General features: G+C 37.9%; 1 protein-coding gene across 2 annotated transcripts; it reads left to right on the top strand.

Moving 5' to 3' along the window:
* Positions 1-1,065: 1,065 nt before the first annotated feature.
* On the top strand, positions 1,066-26,790 carry LOC143892528 (twinkle homolog protein, chloroplastic/mitochondrial-like). Of its 2 annotated transcripts, XM_077397224.1 has the most exons (21): positions 1,066-1,453; positions 1,553-1,686; positions 2,441-2,496; positions 2,605-2,662; positions 2,777-2,884; positions 6,888-6,971; positions 7,050-7,130; positions 7,248-7,313; positions 7,449-7,565; positions 10,262-10,309; positions 10,425-10,510; positions 10,637-10,697; positions 12,308-12,490; positions 18,047-18,178; positions 18,259-18,320; positions 23,020-23,103; positions 23,381-23,512; positions 23,936-24,032; positions 24,120-24,254; positions 24,336-24,403; positions 26,165-26,790. In XM_077397224.1, exons 1-21 carry the CDS (start codon positions 1,225-1,227, stop codon positions 26,211-26,213), a joined length of 2,070 nt encoding a protein of 689 aa, XP_077253339.1. In that variant the 5' UTR covers positions 1,066-1,224; the 3' UTR covers positions 26,214-26,790. The 2 variants fall into 2 exon arrangements, with proteins under 2 accessions (XP_077253339.1, XP_077253340.1); XM_077397225.1 differs by lacking the exons at positions 1,066-1,453; positions 1,553-1,686; positions 2,441-2,496; positions 2,605-2,662; positions 2,777-2,884 and adding an exon at positions 4,367-4,603.
* The last annotated feature ends 649 nt before the right edge of the window (positions 26,791-27,439 follow it).

Genomic DNA, 27,439 nt, shown 5'->3' on the forward strand with positions numbered 1-27,439 from the left:
ACTATGTAGAATAACCGTTTTGCGTTTTGGAAGAGTAATGGTTTGGAAAGGCTACAGATCAATCCAATTTGTTCTTTTAATTTTTTTTTGAAATACTCAATTAACTTGCAGATGTGCTCATCATAACTTGGTCTTATATTGCAATGTTTTTTGAGGGAAATGATATTCACTCCCTTTTCTTCCCTGGGCCACCTCCTTACAGTCTAAAACTGTAGTCATAATTCATAAACTCATAAGTCATAAGTCATAACTCATAAATACGCTAAATGGGGGTGGGCCGGGCAAGAAATGGGGAAAATATATCACTTCCCTTTTTTGCATGTATAGTAGGGCTGCAACTCGGGTCGAGTGGGTCGGGTTTTGGAGAACCCAACCCTACCCGAGAAATATCTCGGGTCGGGTCGGGTCGGATTTTTTTCCGGAAAACCCACGATTCCCAAACCCGGCCCTACCCATGATAAATCTTGGGTCGGTTCGGGTCGGATTTTTTCATGTTGACGCAATTTTTTAAAGAAAATTCTTGTTTGGCAAGGCAACTCAACTCATAGAAGCAGAAATTACACTCACATTACCCTTGAATCAAACAATGATGTAATTACACTCACATTACACTTGAATCAAACAATGCTGTAATCAAACAATGTTGTAATTACAATCAAACAATGCTGAATCAAACACTTGAATCAACTCAACTCATAGAAGCAGAAATTACACTCACATACAATAACAGTGGGTGCGTGAGTTTTCACTTTTAACTTTTAACTAACAATAGAAAAAAATGTACATACTATAACTTATGTAACTCGGGTCGGGTCGGGTCGGGCCCCTTCAAACCCGGCTCGACCCGAAACCCATGAAACCTGAACCCAACCCACGCTATTTTTGGGTCGGGTCGGGTAAAACCCGGCTCGAGTTGCAGCCCTAAATTGTATAGTTCGTGGGGGCCATCATGAATGGGAGATTATTAGTGATTTATTCGCTCCATTTTCCTCCCCGGGCCACCAACTCCAGTGTATTTTGACGACTACATTTTTTTTTTGACACAATACATCATTGCCCAAAAAAGAAGAGGGATAAACCCTAATAAAATGTTACCTTTCAAACCAAATCTCTTATTCCCTCTCCCGAATCTCCTCCCCATTTCCCTCTTTTTTGTCTCCGAACAAGAACAAGATTTCCACCATGGAAACTTGAAACCCTACCCAGCATCCATTAAAAAAAAAAATGCCAATTCTCACCCACCACCCTCTCCACAACATCCTCATGGGCTCTAAGCACTTGCTAAAATACGCACCCGGCACAATAACCTTATCCTCTTCACGTCTCCACCTATTCCACACCTATCTACAGCTTTTCTCTACTAACCCACAAAAACCCATCTCTAAACTTCCCCAATTCTCCCTAAAAAAATCTGGGTTTGGCTCCTATGCGCCTGTTATGCTCACTAGAACTGGTATTTTGCTTTTAATTCCCAAAATTTCTTCTTCAGAGCCATCTTTTTCTTTTTTTTGCCCTTCGTTTTCTTAGTGTTCTCTCTTTATGTTTTATGAAGTTCAATTGCCTCGGACTGTAGAAGAGAATCGTGCCCCAGAACGACTTGCTTCGTTGAAAACAAAATTGGAGCAGGAAGGGATTCGATGCGGTGCTTGTAAGCCTGGGCAGTACAGTCACATGCTATGCCCAAAGGTACTTGCATTGCTTTAAAAATAAAAATAAAAATAAATTCTGTGTCCTTTTTTTTTAATAATTTGGGTCTTTTCTATTGAACTTTATTTTAAGGGGATTGATGCTGCTCTGATACCAAATGTTACTTACCTAACCAATATGCCAAAAGCTCCAGAGCTGATGGAATGTGTTAGGCTAGGCCCTTTAAACCCGTCCCATACCATGTTGGGTCCCATCTAGTCCCAGACCTAGGTAGGCCCCCAGTCAGGACAGTAACATATTTGCATTGAAAGTTATGGTTCTGTGCAATGGTATTTTTCTTTCTATTGCTTTGACCGGTCAAGTTGACTCCCTTTTACCTTGGCCTCGTTCCTAGTTGCACCGCATTCGCATTTCATGTTTTGCCCTAAAAACTCCTTCGACTCTCCCGAGTTATGACAGCGTCAGCCGTGTTCTTGGCCGCGTCCGCGCCGACTCGACAAAGATTTTTCTTGGCCGCGTTCTGCGTCATATCCGGGTTTTTAAACACTGGCTTTGACACATTTATTTGGTCTTTGCCTTGGTTGTTGTCGAGTTTTATTCAAATAATAGTTGCTCTTCCTGTCAATTCCTATGTGCTTATTGGCGTATATAATTTCGACTTGTTGCAATTATGCTTGCGTTTCTATATTTAACCTCAGATTTCCATTTAACCTCAATTGTTAACACTTTATTAGATTGACACAAAGTCACTAACACTATATTTACATGTTTTATTTTCTTGGGGCGGTGATAGTGCGAAGGTGGGGATTCAATGGAGAGGAGTTTCTCCCTTTTCATTCGTGAGGATGGGTAAGCTTTTTTTACACTTTTCATTAAAAGATGAAAATTTCTCTCGTCAATTTTCTCATTGTTTGTGTTTTATTTTGTATTTACGTTGGGTATTTTTGGGCATTGTAGAGAATTGGCTATGTGGTCATGCTTTAGAGCTAAATGTGGATGGAGGGGTCACATGCGGGTAAAGTTATTATTAGATTTTGAGCATAATAATATTTGAAGGATTTCATGTTTCCAATCTGTTGGAAATGGGAGTTCCCATGCACTTTGCGAAATGCCATCCATTTGACTGCAGGCATCTATAGATCTCAAGGGATATAGCGGTGGTAAGCAAAATTCTACAGTTAACTCTTATAGAGTACTCACAGAAGAGAACCTTGAGCTACGGCCATTGTGTGGTGAGGTAAGTTCATGATTGATTTTTCCCTTTTTTTTGGAATAACTATTTTATTTTTATTCTCAACTTCAGGCACTTCACTGAGTGTTATTTAGACTCAATACTATTTGAAACCTGTTAAAGTATAAAAGATAAATAATGACTTTCTCCAACAGCTTACGCTATTGGAGAAGTTGGTAAGTTAACATGGTATCAGAGCCAAAGGTCTCGAGTTCAAACCTCCCGGATAGCAAAAATCCGCATGCGATGGTTGGCCCAAAGTGGGACCACATGTTCCACGTGTTTGTCAAGTGGGCCACACGTGCGGGGGAGTGTTAAAGTATAAAAGATAAATAACGCCTTTCTCCAACAGCTTAAGCTATTGGAGAAGTTGGTAAGTTAACAAAACCTTTGATTAAGGATTGCAATTTAGCCCACAATTCTTCATGATCTTCACTATTCATATTTTTTTCAGTTTATTTTTTATAGACAGTTACCATTCAATTTTTTTAATGTACAGTTATATTAGTGTGAACCATTTAAAATTAGCACACTTGGTGCCATAATTAGCCAGTATAATGTTGAAGTCTTTGTGGGCCATTTCAGGGAGGTCAAATAATCACCATCAAAGTTTTTTTTATTGATGGAAAAGAATAAGTTGGTGGTTTTGGTTTAAAAGGAAGGTATGAGTTAGGAAATTTTCAGAAGCAAGATGATTGGAGTGTGACGAGTTTTTTCAATGGGCTATTTGGGCGATGGCAACAATGGAGTAGAAAGCAAAAGTGCTTTGAGGTGGTTTCCTGTCCCACTTGTTGGTTTGTTAATGGAAAATCCTAGATTGCGTAGGTGCCCCCCCTTTCTCCCTGCGAAAGTTTGCGAAGTTAGATTTTATGATATGCGGAAAACTATTTGTACTGTTGATATTGACAAGATTTGATAACCACTACAATTAGGAAATGGAAGTTAAGAACCAAATAACACCATTTGCTTCATCATCTCCTCCCTCTGTAAGCATGTTTAACCTGTGATTTTAAATTTCTATCGAAAATGCATGCCAAAACCGAAATGCATACCATAACCAAAACCATAAGTGTATTAGTGTATACTATATTAATATGAGTTACATAATTATATTTATATCAATTGCCTGTGAAATATGGTGTATGTGTGTATTATGTATAAATATTTATATGAATTGCTTGTGAAATGTGATATGTATTGACTTGTCAGACATGCGCGACAACATGTCATTAGGTATTCAATGTTAAACTATTATGGATGACCGTGTTTCTTATGTGATGATTTCTAATTGCGTATTTGTGCTTATTTTAGCATTTCCTGAAGTTTCATCATAAAATTCTATCATTTGTGTATGTTTCCTATACGTTTCCATGATTTTACAAGATTTCCACTGATTTTTTTTTTTGATAAGGTAACAAAATTTATTGCATTAAATCAGTCATTACAAGGGGACGAGCCATCCGCGTGACAACCATGACCATGCAGGAAGTTCAGAAGTACAAAAAGAGAAAAAACAAAATAGCGCCCTACAGACAAGCGTGATCCACGACGAAGATGGTATCACGGTCGGCACCCTCCTTAGCGAGCTCATCTGCCATACAATTCGTGGATCGACGCATGTGATGAGATAGCATAGGATGAATGATAGCAACCAAATCACGGATCTCATCAATCTTACTGCCGATGCGCCATGGACTGCAGTTCTTGTTCTTTGTCCATGCGATGGTAATTTCCACTGAAATTTCCAACTGAAACCGAAACCGAAATTTAAAACTTTGGTTTCCCCTCGAATTAGCCTCTCGATGCACATGAGAGGAAACCTTAAGCATGTCATTGTATTACAAATGTTTAAAATCTTTTCAATCTGTCTATTGACATCCATGGAAATCTCTCTTCCTTAAGCTATAAATTCCGTTCCGTTTCGCCTAGGACGACCAAAACGTTTCGTTACGAATGGGAAACGCAACATAATGGAAAACGAAACATTCCGCCATGTGTTTCGTTCTTTTTTCTATATGTTGTGGTCCGTTCAAAAAATTCCACAAATATTCCAAAAACTTTTTTTTTCGCATTTTTGAGATTTTCCTTTTTACCCAATTTTTGTGATGGTTTTATAATCATTTGAAGGGCATGTGGTGTCTTTTAACCCTTCCGAACGAATGTGAGGGTTAATAACACATCAAAACCCTTCATTTGCACACTTTTGCAAAACCCATTTCTTTGAATTTTTTACCATTAACAAATAAATTTCCACGGGTAGTAGCATCTTTTCTGGAACAAACCAAAGACCGGATTTCCCATTCCTTGAACAAAATGAATCGCCTACCAGAACAAAATTAATAACTAAGTTCCTCTCCAAACAAATAACATTTAGTGAATCATTTTTACCTTGACTAGATCTGGGAATTAAGACACAAAGTTTTTTTCCACCTAGGGGAAGTGCAATAACTTCTACCCCACTTAAGTGCTTGACACTAAACGATCTAAACAAGTGGATTGTACTCCACTCGTGTCTTATGTTTACATATGTTCTATTCTTAACGTGGAATAAAAACGAACAACTTCTTTCTCCCTCTCGTGCTTCTCACTTGTTTTCTTCTTTATCTTTCCTTTACATGGTCTTAGAGTCGGAGTTTAAGTACAGAAGTTGAATATGAGTTTAAGTAAAGAAGTTTAATATGATCTAACCATTGTTAATCACCAAGCTGAAGAATATTATTCTTTTTTTTTCTTGTTAATGTAAAACGAAAGAGAAAATACTTGGAGGAGGCCTCCATAGTTGTGGGAAAAGAGTAGAGAACATAAAGTACCAGGATATTGAAAGAGTGGACTTATGGGCAATGACTTCCATTTTGCGGACCGGCTGTTGCATGAGAAAGCAGCTACATATGCACAGATTTTGTCTCATTCATTTAATTAATCTGAGGTGTACATCTATACATACATGCATGTCATGAACCATCATGTTTACAAGAATGCCACTAAGTACTCACAGCAGGGCATAAATGTCATGCATGCCTAACTTGGAACAAATAAATCTGATCCACTAAATTTTATGGCCTTGTTGAAAACATCAACTAACTGATACTGTGGAAAAAGGGTGGAAACTTATCGATCACTTTATTACGGACAAAATGAATCAATCTCAATATCTTCGTTCCTCCGATGGAAATAGGGTATTTGCAATATGAATGGCTGCATGGTTATTATGATCAAGGTTTTAAATTTCAGTTTCGGATGGCATGGAAATGGAAACATTTCGGTTTCGTTTGGAAGATTTTGGTGAAAATTTTGTAAAAATTACATAAATGTATGGAAACATATGCAAATGATGGGCATTTGTGATGAAACTTCAGAAGTGATAGGAGGACTTCATATTTCCGTTTAGTAGAGATTTTGTACCACGATTGTTTCCTTACCTAGTATTGGAAAGTAGAAACTACATAAGATGAGTTGCTTGCTTGTATTGGAAACTGTAATAACATAATTTTTTAATACTTCAAGAATGTTTTTTCACACAACCCGGATGGGGTTCGCACGTCGGCTAGCGTCGTGGGTTTGCTCCCCATAGACGCGAGTTCGAGTCCCCTCAGAGTTACCCGATGCACATGGTTTACGGGTGATTGCGTGTATCCATAGAGACTAGTCCCGCCTTAAAATGGAGTGGGGATACCCTATGTCGTAAAAAAAAAAAAAAAATTATGCTTGTATTGAATCTCGAACTAGTGTCAGGATTAGACTTAGTCAATTTGAGCCCGGTAGATTCTTTCACCTTCTTCATGAAAATTTTCTAAAGGATTCATTAGCCGACCCCAACTAGTTTGGGATAAAGGCTTAGTTGAGTTGAGTTGAGTATTGAATCTTTTAGGTCAGCAATTAGCTCCCAACTTTATAGAATGTTCAGTACATGTTGAACGGATAGGGAGTAACATGTTTTTTTACCTGTAATAATCTTTGTCATGTTCGAATAAAATTTATTCTTATTATTGCTATTTACCTCTTTTTTTAGCTAATTGCATACTTTGCTGAGCGAATGATATCCGGGGAAACCCTACGAAGAAATGCTGTCATGCAACAGAGATATCGTGATCAGGTTTGCAAACTGGATTAATTGCATGAATTACGAGTTCCACGTACTATCGACTATTAACATTTTGTCCACACTCCACAGATTGTTATTGCATTTACATACAGACGGAATGGAAATCTTATTAGTTGCAAATACAGGGACATCAATAAAAAATTTTGGCAGGTACTTGATACATGCTACTATAACTTCTAAATTAGCCAGTAGTATTTATGTTGTAGCACTTTTCTGATATCATTTGTTTTATGGCTGTGCCTTATAGTTATCTACTATTTTCTTCAGGAAAAGGATACCGAGAAAATATTGTATGGACTTGATGATATAAAACAAGCAGGCGATGTTATAATTGTAATATATCCAACCTCGTTATATACATTAAATGCTCATTTATATTTTTATTCCCGAGTTCTTTCGTTTTGTTTTTGCTTTTATTTATTTATTTTTGTATTGTCCTGGATTTCTTTTCCCCAATGGCAATTATAGGTTGAGGGTGAAATTGATAAGCTTTCAATGGAAGAAGCTGGCTACCGTAATTGTGTAAGTGTTCCAGATGGCGCACCTCCAAAGGTTTCCAATAAAGAGCTACCAGCTATGGAAGAGGTCTTGGTTTGAACTTCGTGACTTATGTTTTAAACTGTAAACTGAACTCTTCAAGGTTTATGCTGATATCCATTGCCTTGCTATTTCATTCCTTAATTGATTCAACTTTCTCTGTCTTCTAGTGAAACAGCATGTCATTTATGTGTAGCATGACTTGTTTCTATAAATTGATATGAGGGGAAAAACTTACTAATATTGATGAGGGAAATACTATGTGATGATGCCGAAATGTGATTCCCACGATCAGTGGTTGGTAGAGCTCCAACCTATGATTGGTTTGTGCTCACAGTAAGCACGTTAAGGGTCCCTCTGGGAGACCACTCCGGCGCTTAAGTCAGAAATCGGCACAACATGAGAGAAATCAAATGATAGGTGAATTGGAGAATATAACTCTTACTAGGGATTCAAGATGCTGAAGATGCGTACCTTTGAGCGTGGGGTCTTTTTATAAAGGAGTTCACAACAGTTTGGGAAACTTGCCTTAATAGGATTTTTTCCTTATTGGGCGATTTCCTTTGGAGATAACCACCAAGTTTCCTCATGGGAGCTGGTTTCTATTGAGGGTTTTCCGACCTATGGAGAGTTGACAAGCTCGTGCAGGACTTTCCCTTTGGAGCTCTTTCCTCTTTGAGGACGTTGCTAAGTTGGAGAGATGGAGAATCCTTTTCACCTCTTCCTTCTAGATGGCGAATTTCATTTCCTTGTTTAGGCTCAATGCCACGTGTCATTCATCTAAGGGTGGAGCTGATTTTACCCCTAACACTGTTACTCAACTCTACCATTAAAAAGAAAACTATGGCACTAAATGTTTCTCCCAACAGTTGTGTCCTTATTGGTGGAAGTGAGATAGACCTCTGTGAAATTATGTTGGATCACAGTGATTTGGTATGGATCTTGCTGATTCCATCGACAAGGGCAAACTAGTGAAGTGAATCTCCATTAAGCTTTTCTAATGTTTTCAGTTTTACAGACATCCAGCACGAACTATATTTACTTATCGGAGTTCACCACAAACTAATTATGCTTTCTGACATAATCTACTGGTTGTGTCGCCTCAGGAATGTCTTTGTATCCCTTATATATTTTTTGAAAAGGTGTATCCCTTATATATTGGAAGTTTGTAAACCAGTGATTCAGTGAAGGCTGAAGTGAGAGATGAATTGAAACTTGGCTGTGTCAAGTTGGTTGGGTTTTTTTAATTTTTCTTTAATTTAGTCAGCATTAGAAGCAATAACAAAAGTAGTATGCTGGGTTGCTAATAACAAAGTATAAAATCGCAAGTTAATTTTATAAAAATAATACAATCAAAATTGTTTCTTTTGTGTGATGTGCAAAGAGAGTCGAAGCAAAGGCAAAACAAGTGTCTTATTTTATTTGGTGGAGTAAAGCCCTTCAATATTGCACAAATAGCAAAAGTACACGAGTGGTATCATTGGATGGAAGTTATTCCTCTTGCTCTTGTTGGAAAATACTTTCCTGGATACCCTATCTCCACCCCATAGATTTCTTTCTTGATTTTGAACATCATCTCCTTCTCCCTTCTCCTTGAAGACCATCCTATCCTATGAGTTTCAGAATTTAAGTTCCCTATTTTACACCAATCAATGGCTAACTAGGAGGCATACACGAGAAGCCCATATCCCTTTTTGTTTAAAGATATCCTAGGAGGTGGCTATTTTTGGATCTACGCCTAGACTCCCTGTTGGGTGCATCTCATTTTATCCTAGAGACCCTTGGTCAGCTAGCCATTTTTGCTAGATTCAGAACTTTTGTCCTGACCTCTCTCTTGATTCCAAGCTCTTCTAGTTATTTGTTTGGAATGTTCCCTTACATGCTCGGGAAGAAGGTACGTTCTAGGCTATTGGGAGGTTATTCAAGGGGTTGTTGAGCTCGACCGTACCTGTATGTTTGTTAGAGTTTGTATGTTACTCGAATTTTGGTTCGTGCTTTCGATGTTCTCCTTCTCTGCTTGTTCTTAAGGGTGATCGCTAGAGATAGAATCCCAGTTGTTGCTCGTGGCTGTCCCAAAGGTCAAATCCTAATTGATTAGGGCCTCAGTTCCGATGGGACATGGTGGTGGTATGTAATTGGTTGATGCCCGTTCAAATTTCAAATCACTGTGGTCGAGGCAACTGGTGGTCTTTCTTGAAAAGGAACAAGTGGTGGGACATGAGAGGGAATTCCTCATTTTTATAAGAGTATTTCTGTGTCTTGTCCTTTGCAGCATGTTTGCCCTATACACAGCATATTAACGTGTTCTGCCTCATTTGGAAGAAGTGCATTTTTGGATTTTTTCCCTTTTAATATTTTCATTTGGATGCATTTCATTTCCACTATTTCATCTATAGTTGGGTACTTGGGTTGCTGACTTGTTCATCCAGTCTTTTACTAGAGGATTGCACATTGTCTTTTATAATGACCTTTTTCATTTGCTGTTAGTCTGATTTAATCATCTTCTTGAGGTTATATTTTTTTCACTGGTCTCTTAGTTCTTTATATATTTCATATCTTGTGTTTCTCTTTTCTTGATTTTTTTGGCAGCTGCCCAGCTCAATTTATTCTTTTAAGCCCGATCAACGGATATGAATAATCTTTCTCAGTTATTCTTTGTAAATATTAAGTTGTATTAGCGTCAATACTTTCCACAATTGTTAAAGTGGAATCTAACATCTCAGTAGTCCTTTTTGTAAAACTAGGACACAAAGTATCAGTATTTGTGGAACTGTAAAGAATATTTGGATAAGGTAACTGCTAAACACATCTTATGGATACAAATGAGTTACTTAATTGCTCATGATAGTCCTTGAGTTTTAGAGTGATCCTTTGCGAATGAATAAATTTTTGGCATGTTCTTTTTAGGCATCTCGCATTATTTTAGCCACAGATGCTGATCCACCTGGTCAAGCCTTAGCTGAGGAGCTCGCACGCCGTCTTGGTAGAGAAAGGTTTACTTATTTTGTTCTCATTTAATTGTTTTATGTGATTCCAGGAATGACATGTTTCTGTAAGTAATTTTCAACTGTAATGTGTTTAGTTAACAGTTTTTGCACTTTGATTTTGTGTACTAGCAGATGCTGGCGAGTGAAATGGCCAAAGAAACCTGACAATGATGTTTGCAAGGATGCAAATGAGGTCTGACATGAACTTTAGCACATTTGCAATATTTTATAGAAAACTTGCTTGATCCAAATGGTTGCAAGTGATAAATTAAAAGCAATCTGAATATTCAGAAAGAGAGTATATCATATTAAACGCATGCACCTATGGTAATCCTTTTTCTTGAACTTTAAGGGGATTTTTTCCCCTATTAACAGGTCTGACGATGCACTTTGCACGGAATCAATTTTATTTGTCCATATGTTGGGTTTACTGATCACATATTTGAATTTTCTGATTTTCCACTGAAATAATTATTTGCATAAGTTTTGGATGACAACTGTAAATCGAGGGCATGAATACCTTTCAATTTTGCTTCCGTTCCCATTTTGATTCTGCATTGATTGTTATAAGTAGTTTGAATTTGGAAAAACTTTCTCTGGTCTTAGAACCTTGAGGTGCATGAGGCCCCGTGTAGAATCTGTAGCTTGTTGAATGACTTGTTTGTTCTACAGTCCTAGTCAATTGTAGATACTGTATTTTGATTTTCTCGTAAATTTTGTTGATGAAGCAATAACAGAATTTATTTAAAGGAATGGAATGCAAACAGTAGGGAAGGGTTTGCCCCACATACAAAGCATCATTACCAGTTTCTCTTTCTGCAAGGGCGTCCACCATGTCATTTCCTATCTTAGAAGAATTGAAAAATGATACATCGATGTCTCTTAACCCTGTCGAAAAAAAAAAACACTGTCGAAAATTTCATTAATAAGATGGGCTAATCTCCAGACCCCAAATTTTTCCTTGCAGACTCCTTCCACCCATAACTTTACTTCTAACCTCCTTTTTGAAAAGTCCAATCTTGGTTAGTAAAGCTCTAATCTCGGCCTCGTTTAGTGTCAGTGATCGGAAGCTCCGATCAGACCAGATGCTCGTCTCTAAAGCTTCCTCCAACACCCGCCGTCCCCATATTCCCCAAAAAACACCCTTCAAAATTAAGCTTTATCACTAGAAATGGTGAGAAAATGATTATTGTAATGATATGCCAACATGTATTACATAGTACCGTTCAGTGGTTTGTGATGGCCAAAGGCTACGTTACTCTGAATTACAGGTGATGGGTTGCTTGTTGCCTTTGACTAGACCCACTTTACATTCGGGGGAGCAACCCATCAGACAATGGCTACCAAAGTGCCAGTAGACATACATGGGCATCTTTCTGTAATTTCTGTTGAAGGGCATATATTTTGAGTACTCTGATGTAAATCACATCGTTCCTTGCTTGATCCCCATCAAAACTTGGATTCTGAGTCCTATATATATATATAGGGATCTTCCAGTAAGTTATGTTATAGGAACACATATTTCGGTAATTCCGGTGGAAATTCCTGTAATTTCGGTGGAAATTTTTAACATTTCGCTAGACATTTTGTAAATAAGGGTGAAAAACGAAATTTCGGATTTTGGCAAAATTTCCCTTGTAAAAATCCGATTCAATGTAATTTCAGTTTTGGTCCAAATCGAAACTGAAATATTTCAGCCAAAATTTAAAACTATGGTGAAAAGGACCATTTCTGTCAGTATTTTTCTTTCTTTATGGATGTTTCTGGTCTCATGCATTAACCACTTTTTAACTTTCTCTACAGGTGCTGATGTATCTAGGGCCAGATGCGCTTAAAGAAGTAATTGAAAATGCTGAATTATATCCAATTCGAGGCCTGTTCCAATTTAGTGATTACTTTGATGAGATTGATGCATATTATAATTGCAGTATGGGTTATGAACATGGTGTTTCAACTGGTTGGAAGGCTGTGGACCGTCTATATAAAGTAAGTATTTCCTCAAAACTTGATTTTGTTTTTCTTTTTATAAGAGTTCACATATCCTGGTGGTGTAAAGTATTTCCCCAAAACTTGAATATTTTTTTTTCCATTTTTATCAGAGTTCTCATATCCTGATAGTGTAATGTTTTAGAAGAGACCTATTCTCTGGAGAATACCATACCGGATACTGGATATTAGTGTGTCCAGTCTCGATGCAATTATTGTTGCCAGATAACCATACTTCTTGCGGAGGTGATGTTTAAACATCATATCAAAATGCACTTTGATCATCTTTGTTCGGAGTCTGCTTTTACATCAATGATCAATCAAACATATTTTTTTTAGAAAATTGCATTTTTTTTCTCGATTAATTTATGAAAGTTGTAAAAATAAGCCATCTACACTCAACTCAACTCAACTCAACTAAGCCTTTGTCCCAAACTAGTTGGGGTCGGTTAATGAATCCTTTAGAAAATTTTCATGAAGAAGGTGAAAGGATCTACCCGGCTCAAATTGACTAAGACTAATCCTGACACTAGTTGGGTTCGTCTACATGGATCATTTTCTTCCATTCTATTCTATCCAAAGTCATGTCCTCTGTTATGTTCCTAGCGCTCAAATCTTTCCTCACTGTTTCTACCCAAGTTGTTTTCGGTCTGCCCCTACCTCTTTTTACTCCATCAACTTGGCACGAGTCACTTCTTCTCACTGGAGCATCCAAAGGCCTACTTTGGATATGCCCAAACTATCTGTAGTGGTGCTCTCTCATCTTCTCCTCAATTGGTCCCACCCGCACCTTTTTACGGGTGTCTTTATTTTTAATTCGATCTAACCTTGTGTGGCCGCACATCTATGTAAGCATTCGCATCTCTGCTACACTCATCTTATGCACATGGTGCTTCTTGATGGCCCAACATTCTGAGTCGTACAGCATGGCTGGCCTCACAACTGTCTTATAAAACTTACCCTTCAACTTGGTAGGTATTTTATGGTCGCATAGAACTCCTGAAGCATGCTTCCACTTCAACCAACCTGCTCTTATACTGTGGTTAACATCCTCTTCAATCTCTCCTTCATTATGTTGGATTGAACCAAGATAGCGAAAGATATCCCTCTTAAGGACCTCCTGTCCAGTCATATTTACTACATCCTCGCCCCGCCTCCTTACATTACTAAAGTTGCACACCATATACTCTGTCTTAGTCCTGTTCAGTCTAAATTCTTTGGATTCCAAAGTAGTTCTCCATAACTCTAACTTAGCATTAACACTTGCTTTGGTTTTATCAATTAATACTAGGTCATTTGCAAATAACATACACCACGTCAAGTTCATCATATCAACTAAAAATAAGCCTTCTACAAAAATCTTTAATCAAAATACTCATTTGGCACCAATTTTTTGGGGGGCACAATTAAGGTAGTGCCTCGTGTGCACTTCTCAAGCTCTATTCATCCCTCTTCTGATTAGAACCTCCTCGTTTTTTGTCGTTTTATAATCTTCTTCGTAACAGACTGGTTCATTTTTTTTCCAATTTCTCACCACTCACCTACCACAGCAAAGGGAACGGATCGTATTCACCACTGAAAGAGACAGCTCCTTCTAGGATAGGCCCATCTGCCTCGTTGGAGATGGTTCCACTCATGCTAAGTTGTCTGATATGTGGCTAAGAAGTATGTCGATTTCACATCATGGCCTTGTAAACAAGTCAGCCAACTTATACTCAGTTGGAACATGAGGGAGAGTGATGAGTCCTCTGGTGAGATGCTTGCATATAAAATGACTATTAACTTCAATGTGTTTGTTGTGTTTATGAAAATCCAATTTGGATATGAGAATTAACTCTCATACTAGGATGAGTGAGAAGGTTGCATAGCCAAACAACCTCACTCGAAGCAAAAGACATCGATCTATACTCAGTTTTGACTAGAGATTTTGAGACTACATCTTGTGTCTTGCATTTCCATGAGATTAATGAATCTCAAAGAAACATGCACCATCTTGTAGTTGAGGGCATCTTGCGCAATCTGCATCGGTATGGGAAACTATATCCAATGTAGAAGATAATGGGGCGAGAAGGCCACGATTAAGAGTACCCCGTAAGTACCAAATATGGTATGAACAACAACGAAATGACATGTACAAAGATCCACAGAAACTGTTCACATTCTGAACAACATGAGAAATATTTGTTTGAGTCATCGTTAAGTAGATAAAGCGACCAGCTACCTTGCAATGTATGAAAGGATTTGGGAGCTACGTCACATTAAGTTCAAATGGAGTATCCACTATTTTGGCTTCTGTAAGGTGGGCAAGAGAAATGAGATCCTTCGTGTACCTAGCTTATGAAAACTCCACAATGAGATGAACCTTTAGTCCAATGAAATATGTCAAATGAACCAAGTCCATCTTGAATGAAGCTTGAAGGAACAATTTCACTATAAATGACACTAGTATCATCTTTGGATATAATGATATCACTAACCTAGATAAGTAATGTGTAGATCCCGATAGTACTATTTTTACAAACAATGAATAATTGAAACTACTTTGCTGAAAACCATTACCTATTATAGCAGCTCAAAACTTCTAACCATTCGCGAAGAGCCTGTTTCAACCCATAAGCAGGTTTCTTGATCTTTCTAATATGGGATGGCTGTTGACTTGCGACATCGGGTGGTTTTGGAATGCAAGTGGGCTGAATAGGAGGGTGGTAGGCCGTTTGTTCTCTTTATTTCAACTGTTCCAGAGGATTACTCATAGGAAGTGGCTACACAGCTTTGGCAATTGTCCGGTTTCCCCTTTAGGAGGAGTTTGGAGGTGTGGCATAAGGGGACCGATTCATTGTCCGAAGAGATTTGGTGCGAGATTTGAGGTGGCTCCCCTCACGCATGGACAATTGTTACCTTCTTCGATCTTAGAAGGTGTGTTGGGAGGTCATATACCTTGACTTATATCTCGCCATTTGGGCTTTGGTTGTGAAGTGGCGGGGTTTATTGCACTGAAGTCTTGTGGTGGACAACTCTATGTCATGGATATCGCTGGTTCAGGAGTTAGTGTCACGTTCATCGTTTTGGCAGAGAGAGGATGGGAGATTTGTTGGCGCTTCTCCCACTCAACGGAGCAAGGCAGCTTAGGCGAGGATTCAAGTGGTCGGGTTGAACCCCCATGTTCTACGACGATGGATGCATGGGAGGTAAGACTCTCATTGTCCAACGGGTTGCATAGGGTGCCTACCCAGTCGCAGAGATCCTTGCCTCCTATCGCGAATCAAATCTTATGGATTTCGATTTGAATCCCATGATTGAATCTTAATTTGTATAAATCTTATGATTGAATCTTTCGATTCGATCGTAAATCGTATGATTCATACGATTTATCCTAAGAAGAAGTCTTTCTTTCGAAAGACCCTTTCTGTTTTAGAAGAAGCCTTTGAAAACCCTCTTATGACAAGGTAGAAACAGAGGAGGAGGAGGCCTTCAAAGAAATTGAACCAGTTTGACCCACTCAAGCATAGTTCATGTGCTTGAGGGCATTACTTACATCGAGGAGGGAAATGACTATAATGAGGGCAACACCGATGACTTGTCAGTTTTTGTTATTGTTATTTGTTATTTGATGTTTGAGATTTTGAGAATTGACATGATCTTGTGGCTTTTATTATTTAATATGCATGCATTTGGATGAGAAAGCGATAATTAGTACGTGACAAGTTTGTTAGCAAACGATTTGTATTATGAAAATTTTTTTATGAGTAAATTTGTATTATGATAATGAATAACTAACTATCGTAGTTTCTATTTAAATTAATGGATTTGGATGAAAATGATTAATTGCCTATAATTAATGGATCTGGATGAAAAATGAATAATTGGTTATTTTATTATTCTCTAAATAATTTATACACACACACACACACACACACACACACACACATATAAGTGAGAAATGATCCACGTAGAAGAACGCAACTAGAGCCAGGATTAGAGCCGGATAGATTCCTTTCACATTCTTCATGAAAATTTTCTAAAGGGTTCATTTAGCTGACCCCAACTAGTTTGGGACAAAGGCTTTGTTGAGTTGAGTTGAGTTGAGACACACACACACACACACACACACCCTTCCGTTTAGCACTATATATATTTATATAATATCTGAATGAATCTTACTATTTTTGGCACAATTTACGATTCAACCCCTGTTACGATTGATGATTCAATTCCGATTTTCAAAGTATTGGTTGTTGTGGTCCCTTGATGACATTAACACTTGATGGTGTAGTTCAACTCTTGAAATAAATTCTTCACCTGATAAAAGACTGAAATTACATTGTTTGTTCATTTTATAGCCCAATTATTATGACACTTGTTTGTTTATAGCTCAATTATTATGACACTTTCAACTTGGAGTTGTGATTTTGTAATGGCGGGATGGTCCCATTTACTGGTGATTATAGAATAGAAATTTGCACAGGTCTAATCTCCTAATGGAGGTTTTAAATGTTGGTTTCGGTATGCATGTTGGTCTCTGTGGAAATGAAAACATGTTGGTTTCACTCATAGATTTTGGTGGAAATCATGTAAAATCACGCAAGTTTATAGAAATGCATGCAAATGATGGAAATCTAAAAGGTAAAACTTTAGGAAATGCTACATACTTCCTCTGCAAGGCTTTAGTTTGTCATAACTCATAAGGTTCCTCCTGTACGCCTGTCAATGGATTCGAGTATTTGCCGACAGTGCCCTTGCCAGAAATGGGTATGTATTGAGTAAAGAGTGAAGGGATTGATTTTGCTCGCACATTGGGAGTTTTGGATGAAGCCTTTTCTTAAGGAATCTTGTCCCTCTACCCACATAGATATTGAGAGTACCTTTATGAAATGAAAGAGCTCTTTTTGAGCAGGGTTAGAATGAAGGAGATGATCGAGTTTTTTTAGTTTCAATGGGGTTCTTTCTCGTGTAAAGAGTTCAAAGAACCTAGTTAGGAATTAGTCTTTTCTAACCCAAAACATTGATGGATATTTCTAGGTGGAGTTTACATCAATCTGCATAGATTTTGATGGGATGGTCCCATTTACCGGTGATTATAGAATAGAAATTTACACAGCTTTAATGCCCAACTTGATCATCATCACTGGAATAAGCCAAAATGATCTCATTTCGATGGCATTACTTAATTCATTAGCATAAATTTCTTCCCTGAGGTCTTGATTTACTCGCATAACTAAAATCATCTGTCCATATGAATGACGGGGTTAAATTGGAACATTGTTTTTACACCAATTCCGAACAAGTATCTTTGATGATTTAATATACTTGAGCTTGCGTATTATCAATTCGATAGGTAGGATTGGTTTTTTTATTTTTTTTTCATTTGATGACAAGGATTGATTTTATATTGTCTGAATGCATTTTACACTGTCCTTTGTATGCTTTGATGCTTGTCTCTTTGCTTTTGTTGTTTATGTGTGATAAGCAATCATTGTTGGATATTTCATTTGCAGATACACAAATTTTCATGTCTATAGTTTATGTTATGATTCTCCAATGCTTTGCGTTGAGTAGGTTGTACCAGGGGAGCTGACTATTGTAACTGGTGTTCCCAATTCTGGCAAGAGTGAGTGGATTGATGCTCTATTGTGCAATATTAATGAAAGTGAAGGCTGGAAGTTTGCACTCTGCTCTATGGAAAACAAGGTAAGCTATTAACAAATTTAAACTTATGGTTGTAAAATTCTTTCGTTTTTGCCTAATTTTGTTTACTCATTGGTCTTTAGGTTCGAGAGCACGCAAGAAAGCTATTGGAGAAACATATAAGAAAACCATTCTTCAATGCTAGGTAAATTTGAGAATGTTATATCTTTGATTTTGCTGCTGTATCACTGGGACATATTTTGCATACTTCTTTCCCAACCTAATTTGATTTATTAGGACAAATTTTTTTGTTCTTTACCATAATCTCGTTCCTAAGCATAAGCTCGTTCAATGGTTTGTACAAGCTTATTATATTTGTAGACTCCTCTATTGAGCAGTCCCGGAAAGGTTTTACACACTAAAATCAGTTCATTATTATTATTGAAACAGATCCAAGCTCCCATCGATTTGAAAATCCAATCATGTGACTAATAAAGCATGAGATAATCCCAAAATATCCCAAAGGATAGGTTTAAGGCAGAAACTATGAGATTAAGCAAGAAATAATTCCATAAACAATAATCAATAAAACCTAATCAAGAAAAGAGAGAAGAAATGATGAGACCACTTATTTGAGGGGAAAATACTTGAAATCCATCCTTAGCTCCACCCAAGTCCGCGCATTGAAGTTTGAAGACAGGAGAGAAATTTCTCTCTTTCCGTAAGCCAAAATAAACCCAATGACCTAACTTTCGTGGTATTTGAATCCCTTTTTAAACACTATAATGAAACATGAAAAGATCAATTTATCCCTCGCTTGAATCTCTAAGTCTCTAACATAAACTCTTGTCCTTTAATGCCAAAACTACGATAAAAGTTTAAATAAAATAAAATGCTACCTAAAAACGTTAACAAAATACCTCTCTAAGTTCCCCAAGGGTCATGTGTTTCCCTTAGGGTCCGCTTGGATGCGCGTAATCTAGTAGTAGACGGAAAGGAATAATGATTCTCATTTCTTTACTTCCTTTTTCTCTTGATTTCAAAAGCAAAACGGGTTGCATTTGACAAATTTACAGCCGACGAGGACTGACATGTGAATAGCAAATGGCACCCAAACAATGAAAGGAAATGGAAAATGTGTCCTACTTTGATTTTTCAACTTTTTTGTGCATCCAAATGGACCCTTAGTGGGCCATGGTCCACCCATGGATTATGCTCCCCCAGTTGGAGAAGAACTCGACCTTGAGTTCAACAGCTCATGTCAATCACGTAAGCGTTGTTCCCAATCTTCTTCAACATGACAAATGGTCCAACCTTTTTGTTGTTGAGCTTGTTATACAAAGCCAGCAGAAATGTTCCTTGTGTAAGTACACCATGAAGAGATTGCCTTCTTAACTCTTGATGTCCCTTGTGCTATTAGCTTTGACTCTTGTACTTTTTCCCCTTTTTTCGTACAAGTGAATTTAGTTGATAAAAAGTCAAAAGGACACTACAAAGCAAAAGGAAAAAGAAGAAAAATGGGAAAAAGCAATAAACAAATGGAGAAAATTAGCCTTGGAGTTTTCTCATCGATGAATCTGAAAAAGGGACCACTCGACAAAGGAAGAACCCAATGCCTCAATCTCACGAAATAATCCTGTAAATCTCCTTGGAAAGTGAGCTTCTTCTTATGGCAGGAAATAGTGATCAAGGAGTTGTCCTCAATGCAAACTCTAGATCAGCTGAATTCTTTCGGGCACTTAGATCCGAACCAAGCAACCTTAGCCTCTACATCGATAGTTTGGTCACTATCGTAGGGACCTGCATACACAAAAAATCACTTTGCCATTATGGTTCGAGATAGTAGTCCCATAGCCAAAAACTTTAATGGAGGTAGAAGAATTTACTTTTCTACTTCCATCAAAGTTGAGCTTCAACCAGCCAATTGGGGGTGCTTTGCAAACATTTTGAGGCCTACAAGGAGTGGGAAAAAAAAATACTTACAAGCACTTTCCAGTCCGCAATTAAGGTGGAGAGAGAAAATTCTATGTACAAGCTAGTTTTAGGAGCGCTCTCAGAGACATCCACAACACTCTAAGTCTTGTTCATTAACATCCTCGAAATATTCCGCCATGGTTAGGGCAGTTAAACCAACTCTCGTGCAAGCTCCCGGCGGTTCATTCATCTGACCATGGACTAGAGCTACTTTTGATTCTGCAATATTTTCTTCATTAATAACCCTGGTTTCTTTCATTTCCTTCATGAGTACGTTCGCGTACTCTGCAAAATACAGATACACCTCCATGAGCTTTGGCAATGCTGTTGATCCATTCCATGATGAGTACTTTTGGATAACTTTACTCACAGAACTGCCCTTTGTTTTTGAAGATTCTGAAGTTTCTCTCGTTCCATAAAGTCCATAAAGCTAAGGGGAATAAAATTAATTATAGACATTTCCATCTTTTATTGTTGAAAGAGTGGTGCCGCCATTTCTAAAATCACTGATGCTAGTCAAGTCAAGCTGACTTTGGGAAATTTTAAATAGTCTAAAGAAATATTTCCATATTTGGGAAGTCTAAGGGCAATGAATTTAAATAAGACATTTATGCCCACAGATAATAAAATCTCTTGATTTGTTGATCCTTCTGGCTCTAAGTTGGTTCCCAAATCCCAATTAGAACCTTTTCTTGGATAGCCACCCATTGGAAGGCAATTGCCCAGGAGAGGGGTTAGGCTTCTAGATCAAACAATAATTGATTTTTGTCGTGGGCATTAGAAGAGGATAGAAGGACTTGACAAAGAATTGGCCCGTAGAGGCAATGGAATAAATGATTTCATTATGAAGAGGATAGGACTTGACAAAGAATTGGCCCGTACAGGCAATGAAACAAGTGATTTCATTATGATAAAAGGTCGATGGGAGGAAGGTACTATAAAGATGAGCAGAGAGGAAAACAAGTTCCTCAAAAGCCCAATCAAACCAACCTTTTCTCTTAAGGGTTCTTATGTGATGGATGCCCATTTTTTTATAGCGGGGAGAATTACATGCGAGGCTGGTGCGAACCCAGGGTTCACAAGTCAATTCTTGGAACTTTAGAGCATAAAATGGGTTTTAGTTCAATATGAGCAGCAATGTACAGTCCCAAAACAAATAAAACAAGACATAATAATCAAGTACAACTAGGGTTTTCATAGGAAATCAAATTCATTGCATTCATTCATCAAATAGGAAATTACTCAGCCCAAGTAGGTTCCATACATTAGATCCATAAAGAAAGCCAACTAACTAATAACAAAATCAGATCTAAAGCAAATGTATCATAAATAATATATATACAAAAATAAAGCTAACAAAGGCTCACAGCAATACCTAAAGGGTCAAGGGGAATGGTAGTAGGTAACTAGGTATTGGGATGAGGGTAGAATGTTAATACGGGCAAGGGTTATGGAAATGGTTAAGGAAAAGTGTGTGGAAAATAGATGGGGATTGTTAAAGAATGTTGTGGGGGGGTGGATCAAAGGAGGGGAAAATGTAGGGGGCAATAGAAAGAGGACAGGGCCTCGTGCCGTGGTTGTCTAGTTGAAGGTAATAGCCAAGAGAGGAGAGAAAGGAAGCTAGAGAGAGAAGAAGTTGCTCATGGCCAGGAGGGTGGGGGAGGAGAAGAAAGTGGGAGCTCATAATCGTGAGCTAGGGAGGTGAAACATAAGAATAAGAAAGGGAGAGCAAGGGCTGTTGCATAGCTGTGAGGTAAGAGAGGAGGAGAGAGAAAGAGAAAGGAAAATAGAGGAGGGGGGGATAGGGGTTGTTCTTTTCATGTTCCAGGTTAGGGTAGGTGGGTTGTAAAAAGGGGTTATATAGGTGCTTTAGGGATTTAAGTAGCAGACCATGGTGGCGAGCCAATATGATAATAAAAGAAGGGGGTGGGGTGCTCTAGACGTTTAGGTGGTGGGCCATGGAAGATATCTATTAGGATAAGAGGGTTTTTTTTTTTTTAAAGTGATTTGTGCATGGATTAGTTTAATAAATGATGGTCCATGGGAAGAAGAGTAAGGATAGAGGGCTATAGGGACGATGTGAACATCCCTCACATCTGGGACCAATCAATATAACCAAAAGAAAAAAAGATAAAACCAAATATCTACAAAAATAAAAGTAGTCACATCATTTCTCCGCCGTGTGGGAAGAGCTCCACTCTCTCGAGTAGATGTCTATGATGCGCTGGTACAAGTCCTCACGATGTTGTCATAACTCTAACGCATTTATTCTCAGACAGTCTAGTAGGACATTATCACCAATGAACTAGGTGCCTACAGCTAAGTCCTCGACCGGTCTTCATCGTCTAACATCTATGATGGAAACTCTGAAAGATAACGAAGAGATGTCGCCTGACTCTAGCGCGTCTCTAAGGTACTGATAATGATACGCTCCTATATTGATACACCTGTATTTGAAGATTAGAGAATCGCCTATATTGACAGTGATTTTTCCACGCTGAAAGCTCGTCAACGAGAATGATCTTTGAGTAAGAGAGTTGGAAGAGGATAACGATGGTAAAGAGAGAAAGGAATGATAGTTAGGTTTTCATGAAGCCCCCCACCCCACCCCCGCTCCTCTCTCTCTCTCTCTCTCTCTCTCTCTCTCTCTCTCTCTCTCTCTCTCTCTCTCCTTGTATGCCTCTAATATGTTCTAGTTATTTAAGTTATGTGGTCAATAAGTTTTCATTTCATGGATACATTCACTCCCAGCCTATCAATATATAAATTGCTTTTGTATGCGTTTTTTTAAATATCTGGCTTTTTGATCCATCGATTTGTGGAATCTTTTTGGATGTTTCTGTTTCAAAGATTCGATTTGCTTTAAAAGTAGAGTTTTCAGTCACAAGCACATTCAAATTAATTATTTATTTTCTATTGGCTACTCATAGCTATGCTGGATCTGTCGAACGGATGAGTGCTGAGGATTTAGAACATGGGAAGGAATGGCTGAACAATACATTTCATCTTGTACGGTGAGTATGATCAAATATACCAGAGGAGCCTTCCATGAAAGCTACTGGTCTAATTTTGTGCCTTTATTATGTCAATGTCCTCTAATCTAATTTTAGTGGGGAAATTCATTCTTTTTGGCAGTGGAAAATACCAATTGGGTGTGTAATGTTGGGGTACATCAAATTGATAGACATGAAGCTCTTTTTTCCATCGCTAGACAATTTGACATCTTTACAAACCTGGTCTAGATGACATTGTACTTTTCTTCATTGGGTTAGTCTTGTGTATGTGGAACAGATGCGAGGATGATTGTCTTCCTTCTATTAAATGGGTTCTTGATCTTGCCAAAGCAGCTGTTCTAAGGCATGGAGTGCGTGGGCTTGTCATTGATCCATACAATGAACTGGATCATCAGAGACCATCACATCAGTACGTCCATTATGTTATTTGTTTGCATAGAGTTTATTTCTTTCAATCTAATATTGTTATGAACTTGAGTTCCAAGTTTTATCTTACATTGTCTAATGATTATGTATTGTGAAGTAAATATGTTCTATATTGGCTTACTGACCAGCAAATGTTAAACATACAGATTTGTTTCTACTTTACTGATTTGATATGAAAATCTGGGGAAAAAAGTAAATTTGGCCGAAATTTCAGAATTTCGGCCAAAATCCAGGAGTGACACTGAAACAGGGTACTTCTGGTTTCAGACCTGGCCGAAATTTCAAATCATGCTTATGATATATTATAAACTTTACCCTGATATACCCACCATATTTTTCATCTACTTGATTTGAAGATATGTACATACTGGTGAATTCAAACTGGCACTCCATCTATGTGTAACAGGACAGAGACTGAGTATGTGAGTCAGATGCTTACAAAGATTAAACGCTTCGCTCAGCATCACTCATGCCATGTCTTTTTTGTAGCACATCCCAGACAGGTACTTCAATCTCATTTGAGAAATTAAAGCCACTATGTAATTGTTCCTTCCATATCCAGACTTTTCTTACCTTAAAAATCATTGTAGTTACAACACTGGGTAGGCGGTCCACCCAATCTGTATGATATCAGCGGAAGTGCACACTTTATAAACAAATGTGACAATGGGATTGTTATCCATCGTAATCGAGATGCGGATGCTGGGCCCCTAGATCAAGTTCAGGTTGATTTTGATTTTAAGCTAAGGACTTAATTCTTATGAAAAAAATCTACTTTTATGTCATTATGATTTTCTTATTTGCAGATTTGTGTGCGGAAGGTACGGAATAAGGTCATTGGAAACATAGGTGACGCCCTTTTGTCATATAGTAGGTATGCAATTCACTTTTGTATCGCTTAATATTTGTGCAGTTTTTCTGGCTAATTGGTATCCAGGAAGTTTCATTTACAAGCTTTATGATCTGCCTAACCATGTTTGAAATTTTCCGATTTAATTAGAGATCTCCATATTTTATTGTTTATCTATCCCATTAAAGAACAAATTTTATCCCTGCTTTCTCTTCTCCCATCTTCTTGTTGACATTTTGACAATTTCTGATTTTATGAGTGTAATCATTGCTGTCAAGCCCGATATGTTTGTCAATGAATATGTGCTTCAAATCAAGTGGACCACATGTGCCAAAGTCACCTACCAGACATTAAATAAAAAGGGTCAAAGAAGGAGTGACAAGAGTTGTTATAATTACGTCATTATGAATTGCCATGATGTCTTGCTGATGTCAAGAGAGATGCATGCAAGGTTCCATGCAATCAGAAATTTGGCTGTTTGGTTCATCTTTATCTTTTTAAGATTTGTGCTAAGTTTCATATTTTTAGAGGTTCTATGTTGCTGTTTCGAAGATGGCTTGTTTAGGAATGATAAGTTGCGTGTTTAGGAAGTTATAGTTATAGCTTGTAGCTGGTTTTAGTTTCTTTTTGGCCAAGAGTAAAGTAAAGAGAGTTTTTAGCCCCTAATCAGAACAGTGACACTCTCTTCTCCTGTGGACTTAGGCACCGCCGAACCATGTAAATCTTATATGTTGTTGCTTTGTGCTGTGTTTCTTACATCTTTTCTCGTCGTTTGCTGCACATCGAGTTTGATCCTGTTTTGAGCGATAAGAAATTTCTCGGTTTTCAACATCTTTTGCTAGAGTCTGGAACATGCAAGCTATCAAAGGGGAATCTTCACCTTGTTAAATGGGTTTAAATTTCTGGAAGAGGTCCATTATGTGATGCTTTGGATCAAGGATAACTTAATCAGCACTTAAAACACTATTAGTTTGATGAAGCGAGGGGGCGTGGGGGCGTGGCTGTTTTCTCCTCTTTTTGTGCCAGTTCTGATGTTCTCCAAATGCCAGGAAATGTTTAAATCTTCTCTCTTATACCTCTGTGGGGCGGAACTCATCATGCACTAGAAAGCAAATCTATTTGCAGTCAACTAAGCAAAATTTTGGAGCCTTTTGTAGTTATTTCATGAAGAAGAATTCTCTGTCCAACATGTAACTCTTGCTGTAATTAATTTAATATCACCTTTCCTTATGAATAAAATTACACTTTAATTGATTAAAAATATAGAGAGATTTACCAAATGACAATGGGATGGTATTTCCAGTTTCTGTGCTTTGGAATTCATGACAGAGGAATGTAATTGTATCAGTAAATTGAACATGGAAAGAAAAATTGTTGTAGCAATTGATCATAACTTCATGAAATTCAAGACCCGATTGGAGAAGCTACTATAATAGCCTATCACGTTAAGAGGCCCGCAAACGGTGCAGCGGATAAACTAGCCCGAGATGGGCTATTCAGGGCAAGCTTGGAGCAGTTTGATTTTTTACTGCTGTGATTGCCTATCACGTAAGGAGGTCCGCAAACGGTGCAGCGGATAAACCGATAAACTAGCCTGAGATGGGGTATTCAGGGCAAGCGTGGAGCAGTTTGATTTTTTACCGCCATGATTGGTCTCTTGTATCTTTCTTTTATTCTCTTTGTATCTATTGTTATGACCTCATCGGTCTCTTTCTCTTTGTATTATTAATGATATTCACCATTCAAAAAAATAGCAATTGATCATAATTTGCTTTTTGCATGCAGGATAACAGGAGAATTCATGGACATTGATGATCCTGCGGTGAAGAAATAGATGCTAAATCTGTGTCTTTAACTTATATGTTAGAGAAATGAATACAATCTGGTTGAAAGGAATGTCCATGGAATGTAGATGAACATCAGCACAGTACCTTCCAATCATTGATTAGCATGCTGACGATGTGGCTGTGTTGAAATAGATGCTAAATATGTGGTTTTAACAATGTGTTGGAGAAATGGACACAATCTGTTTGAAAGGACTGAAAGGAATGTCCATGGATTGTAGGTGAACGTCGACAGAGTTCCTGAAAATTGGCACAGTACCATCCAATCATTGATAGCTTGTAGATGATCTGGTCGTGACGAATCGATTCCTTGCAGTCATTGATAGCTTGTTGTAAGTAGCGATACATCAGAGTAAATTCAATCATGCAATGTAACATATTTCTCTATAAATCTTTTGTGCTTCTTTTTTCTTCTCTCTAATTCTGTTCCTACAAATTTCGAATGTTTTAATTAGCAATACTTGAGGAAACTCAATCATGTAACATATTTCTGTACAAATATCTTTTGGGGGGAATTCTGTTTTCTTCTCTCTTATTCTGTTCCTAGAAATTATACAAAGGTTGTTTTACAGAATTCACATGGACTTCTTACCAATGTAAGCTATTTCCATCTCTTCTGTTTTGAAATACATTACTGCGCTGAATAAAACTAGGTGCTAAGGGGGGATTTCTTTGTTATTGGAAAATCCATGGCCCACAATTACTGCGTATTGTGGGCCATTGTCTTGTACATTTTAAGGGGACCACTAACCTCACCGTCGATTGTGGGCCCATTCCCTCTTCTCATAAAATTACAACCACAATTTGATGTGTTAGTGGGATCCAACGGTTAGGAGTCATAAGCTGATGTCACCTTCGCACCATGTCATCAGCCAAGGTGGCAGTGCCTAGTGGTGGACCCATCATCCCAAAGTGGCAGTAAAGTAATATAACGGGCTGAATGACTTAAGACAGATGATAACTAAATTGGGTCCACAAAAGAGCTGTAAAATGGGAACAAATAGCGGGCCCACCTTCAACGGTCAAAATCCAAAAGCAGTCTAAAAGGAAAAGTTAGGGTACAAGTTGGTCTAACCCAATACCCTAAAAAGAATGAGAGAGAAATTAGGGCACAAAAGAGACCCGGGCCCACAGACAGCCAAGCAAAACTAGGTATCTCACTCCATTATAATTAAATAATTTGGGATTGTGAATTAATTATTCGATATATTTGCTT

The sequence above is a fragment of the Tasmannia lanceolata genome, unplaced genomic scaffold (genome assembly GCF_043159265.1).
Source record: "Tasmannia lanceolata isolate RefF3 unplaced genomic scaffold, GAP_Taslan_0.1 ptg000015l, whole genome shotgun sequence".
In the NCBI taxonomy this organism is placed as follows: domain Eukaryota; kingdom Viridiplantae; phylum Streptophyta; class Magnoliopsida; order Canellales; family Winteraceae; genus Tasmannia; species Tasmannia lanceolata.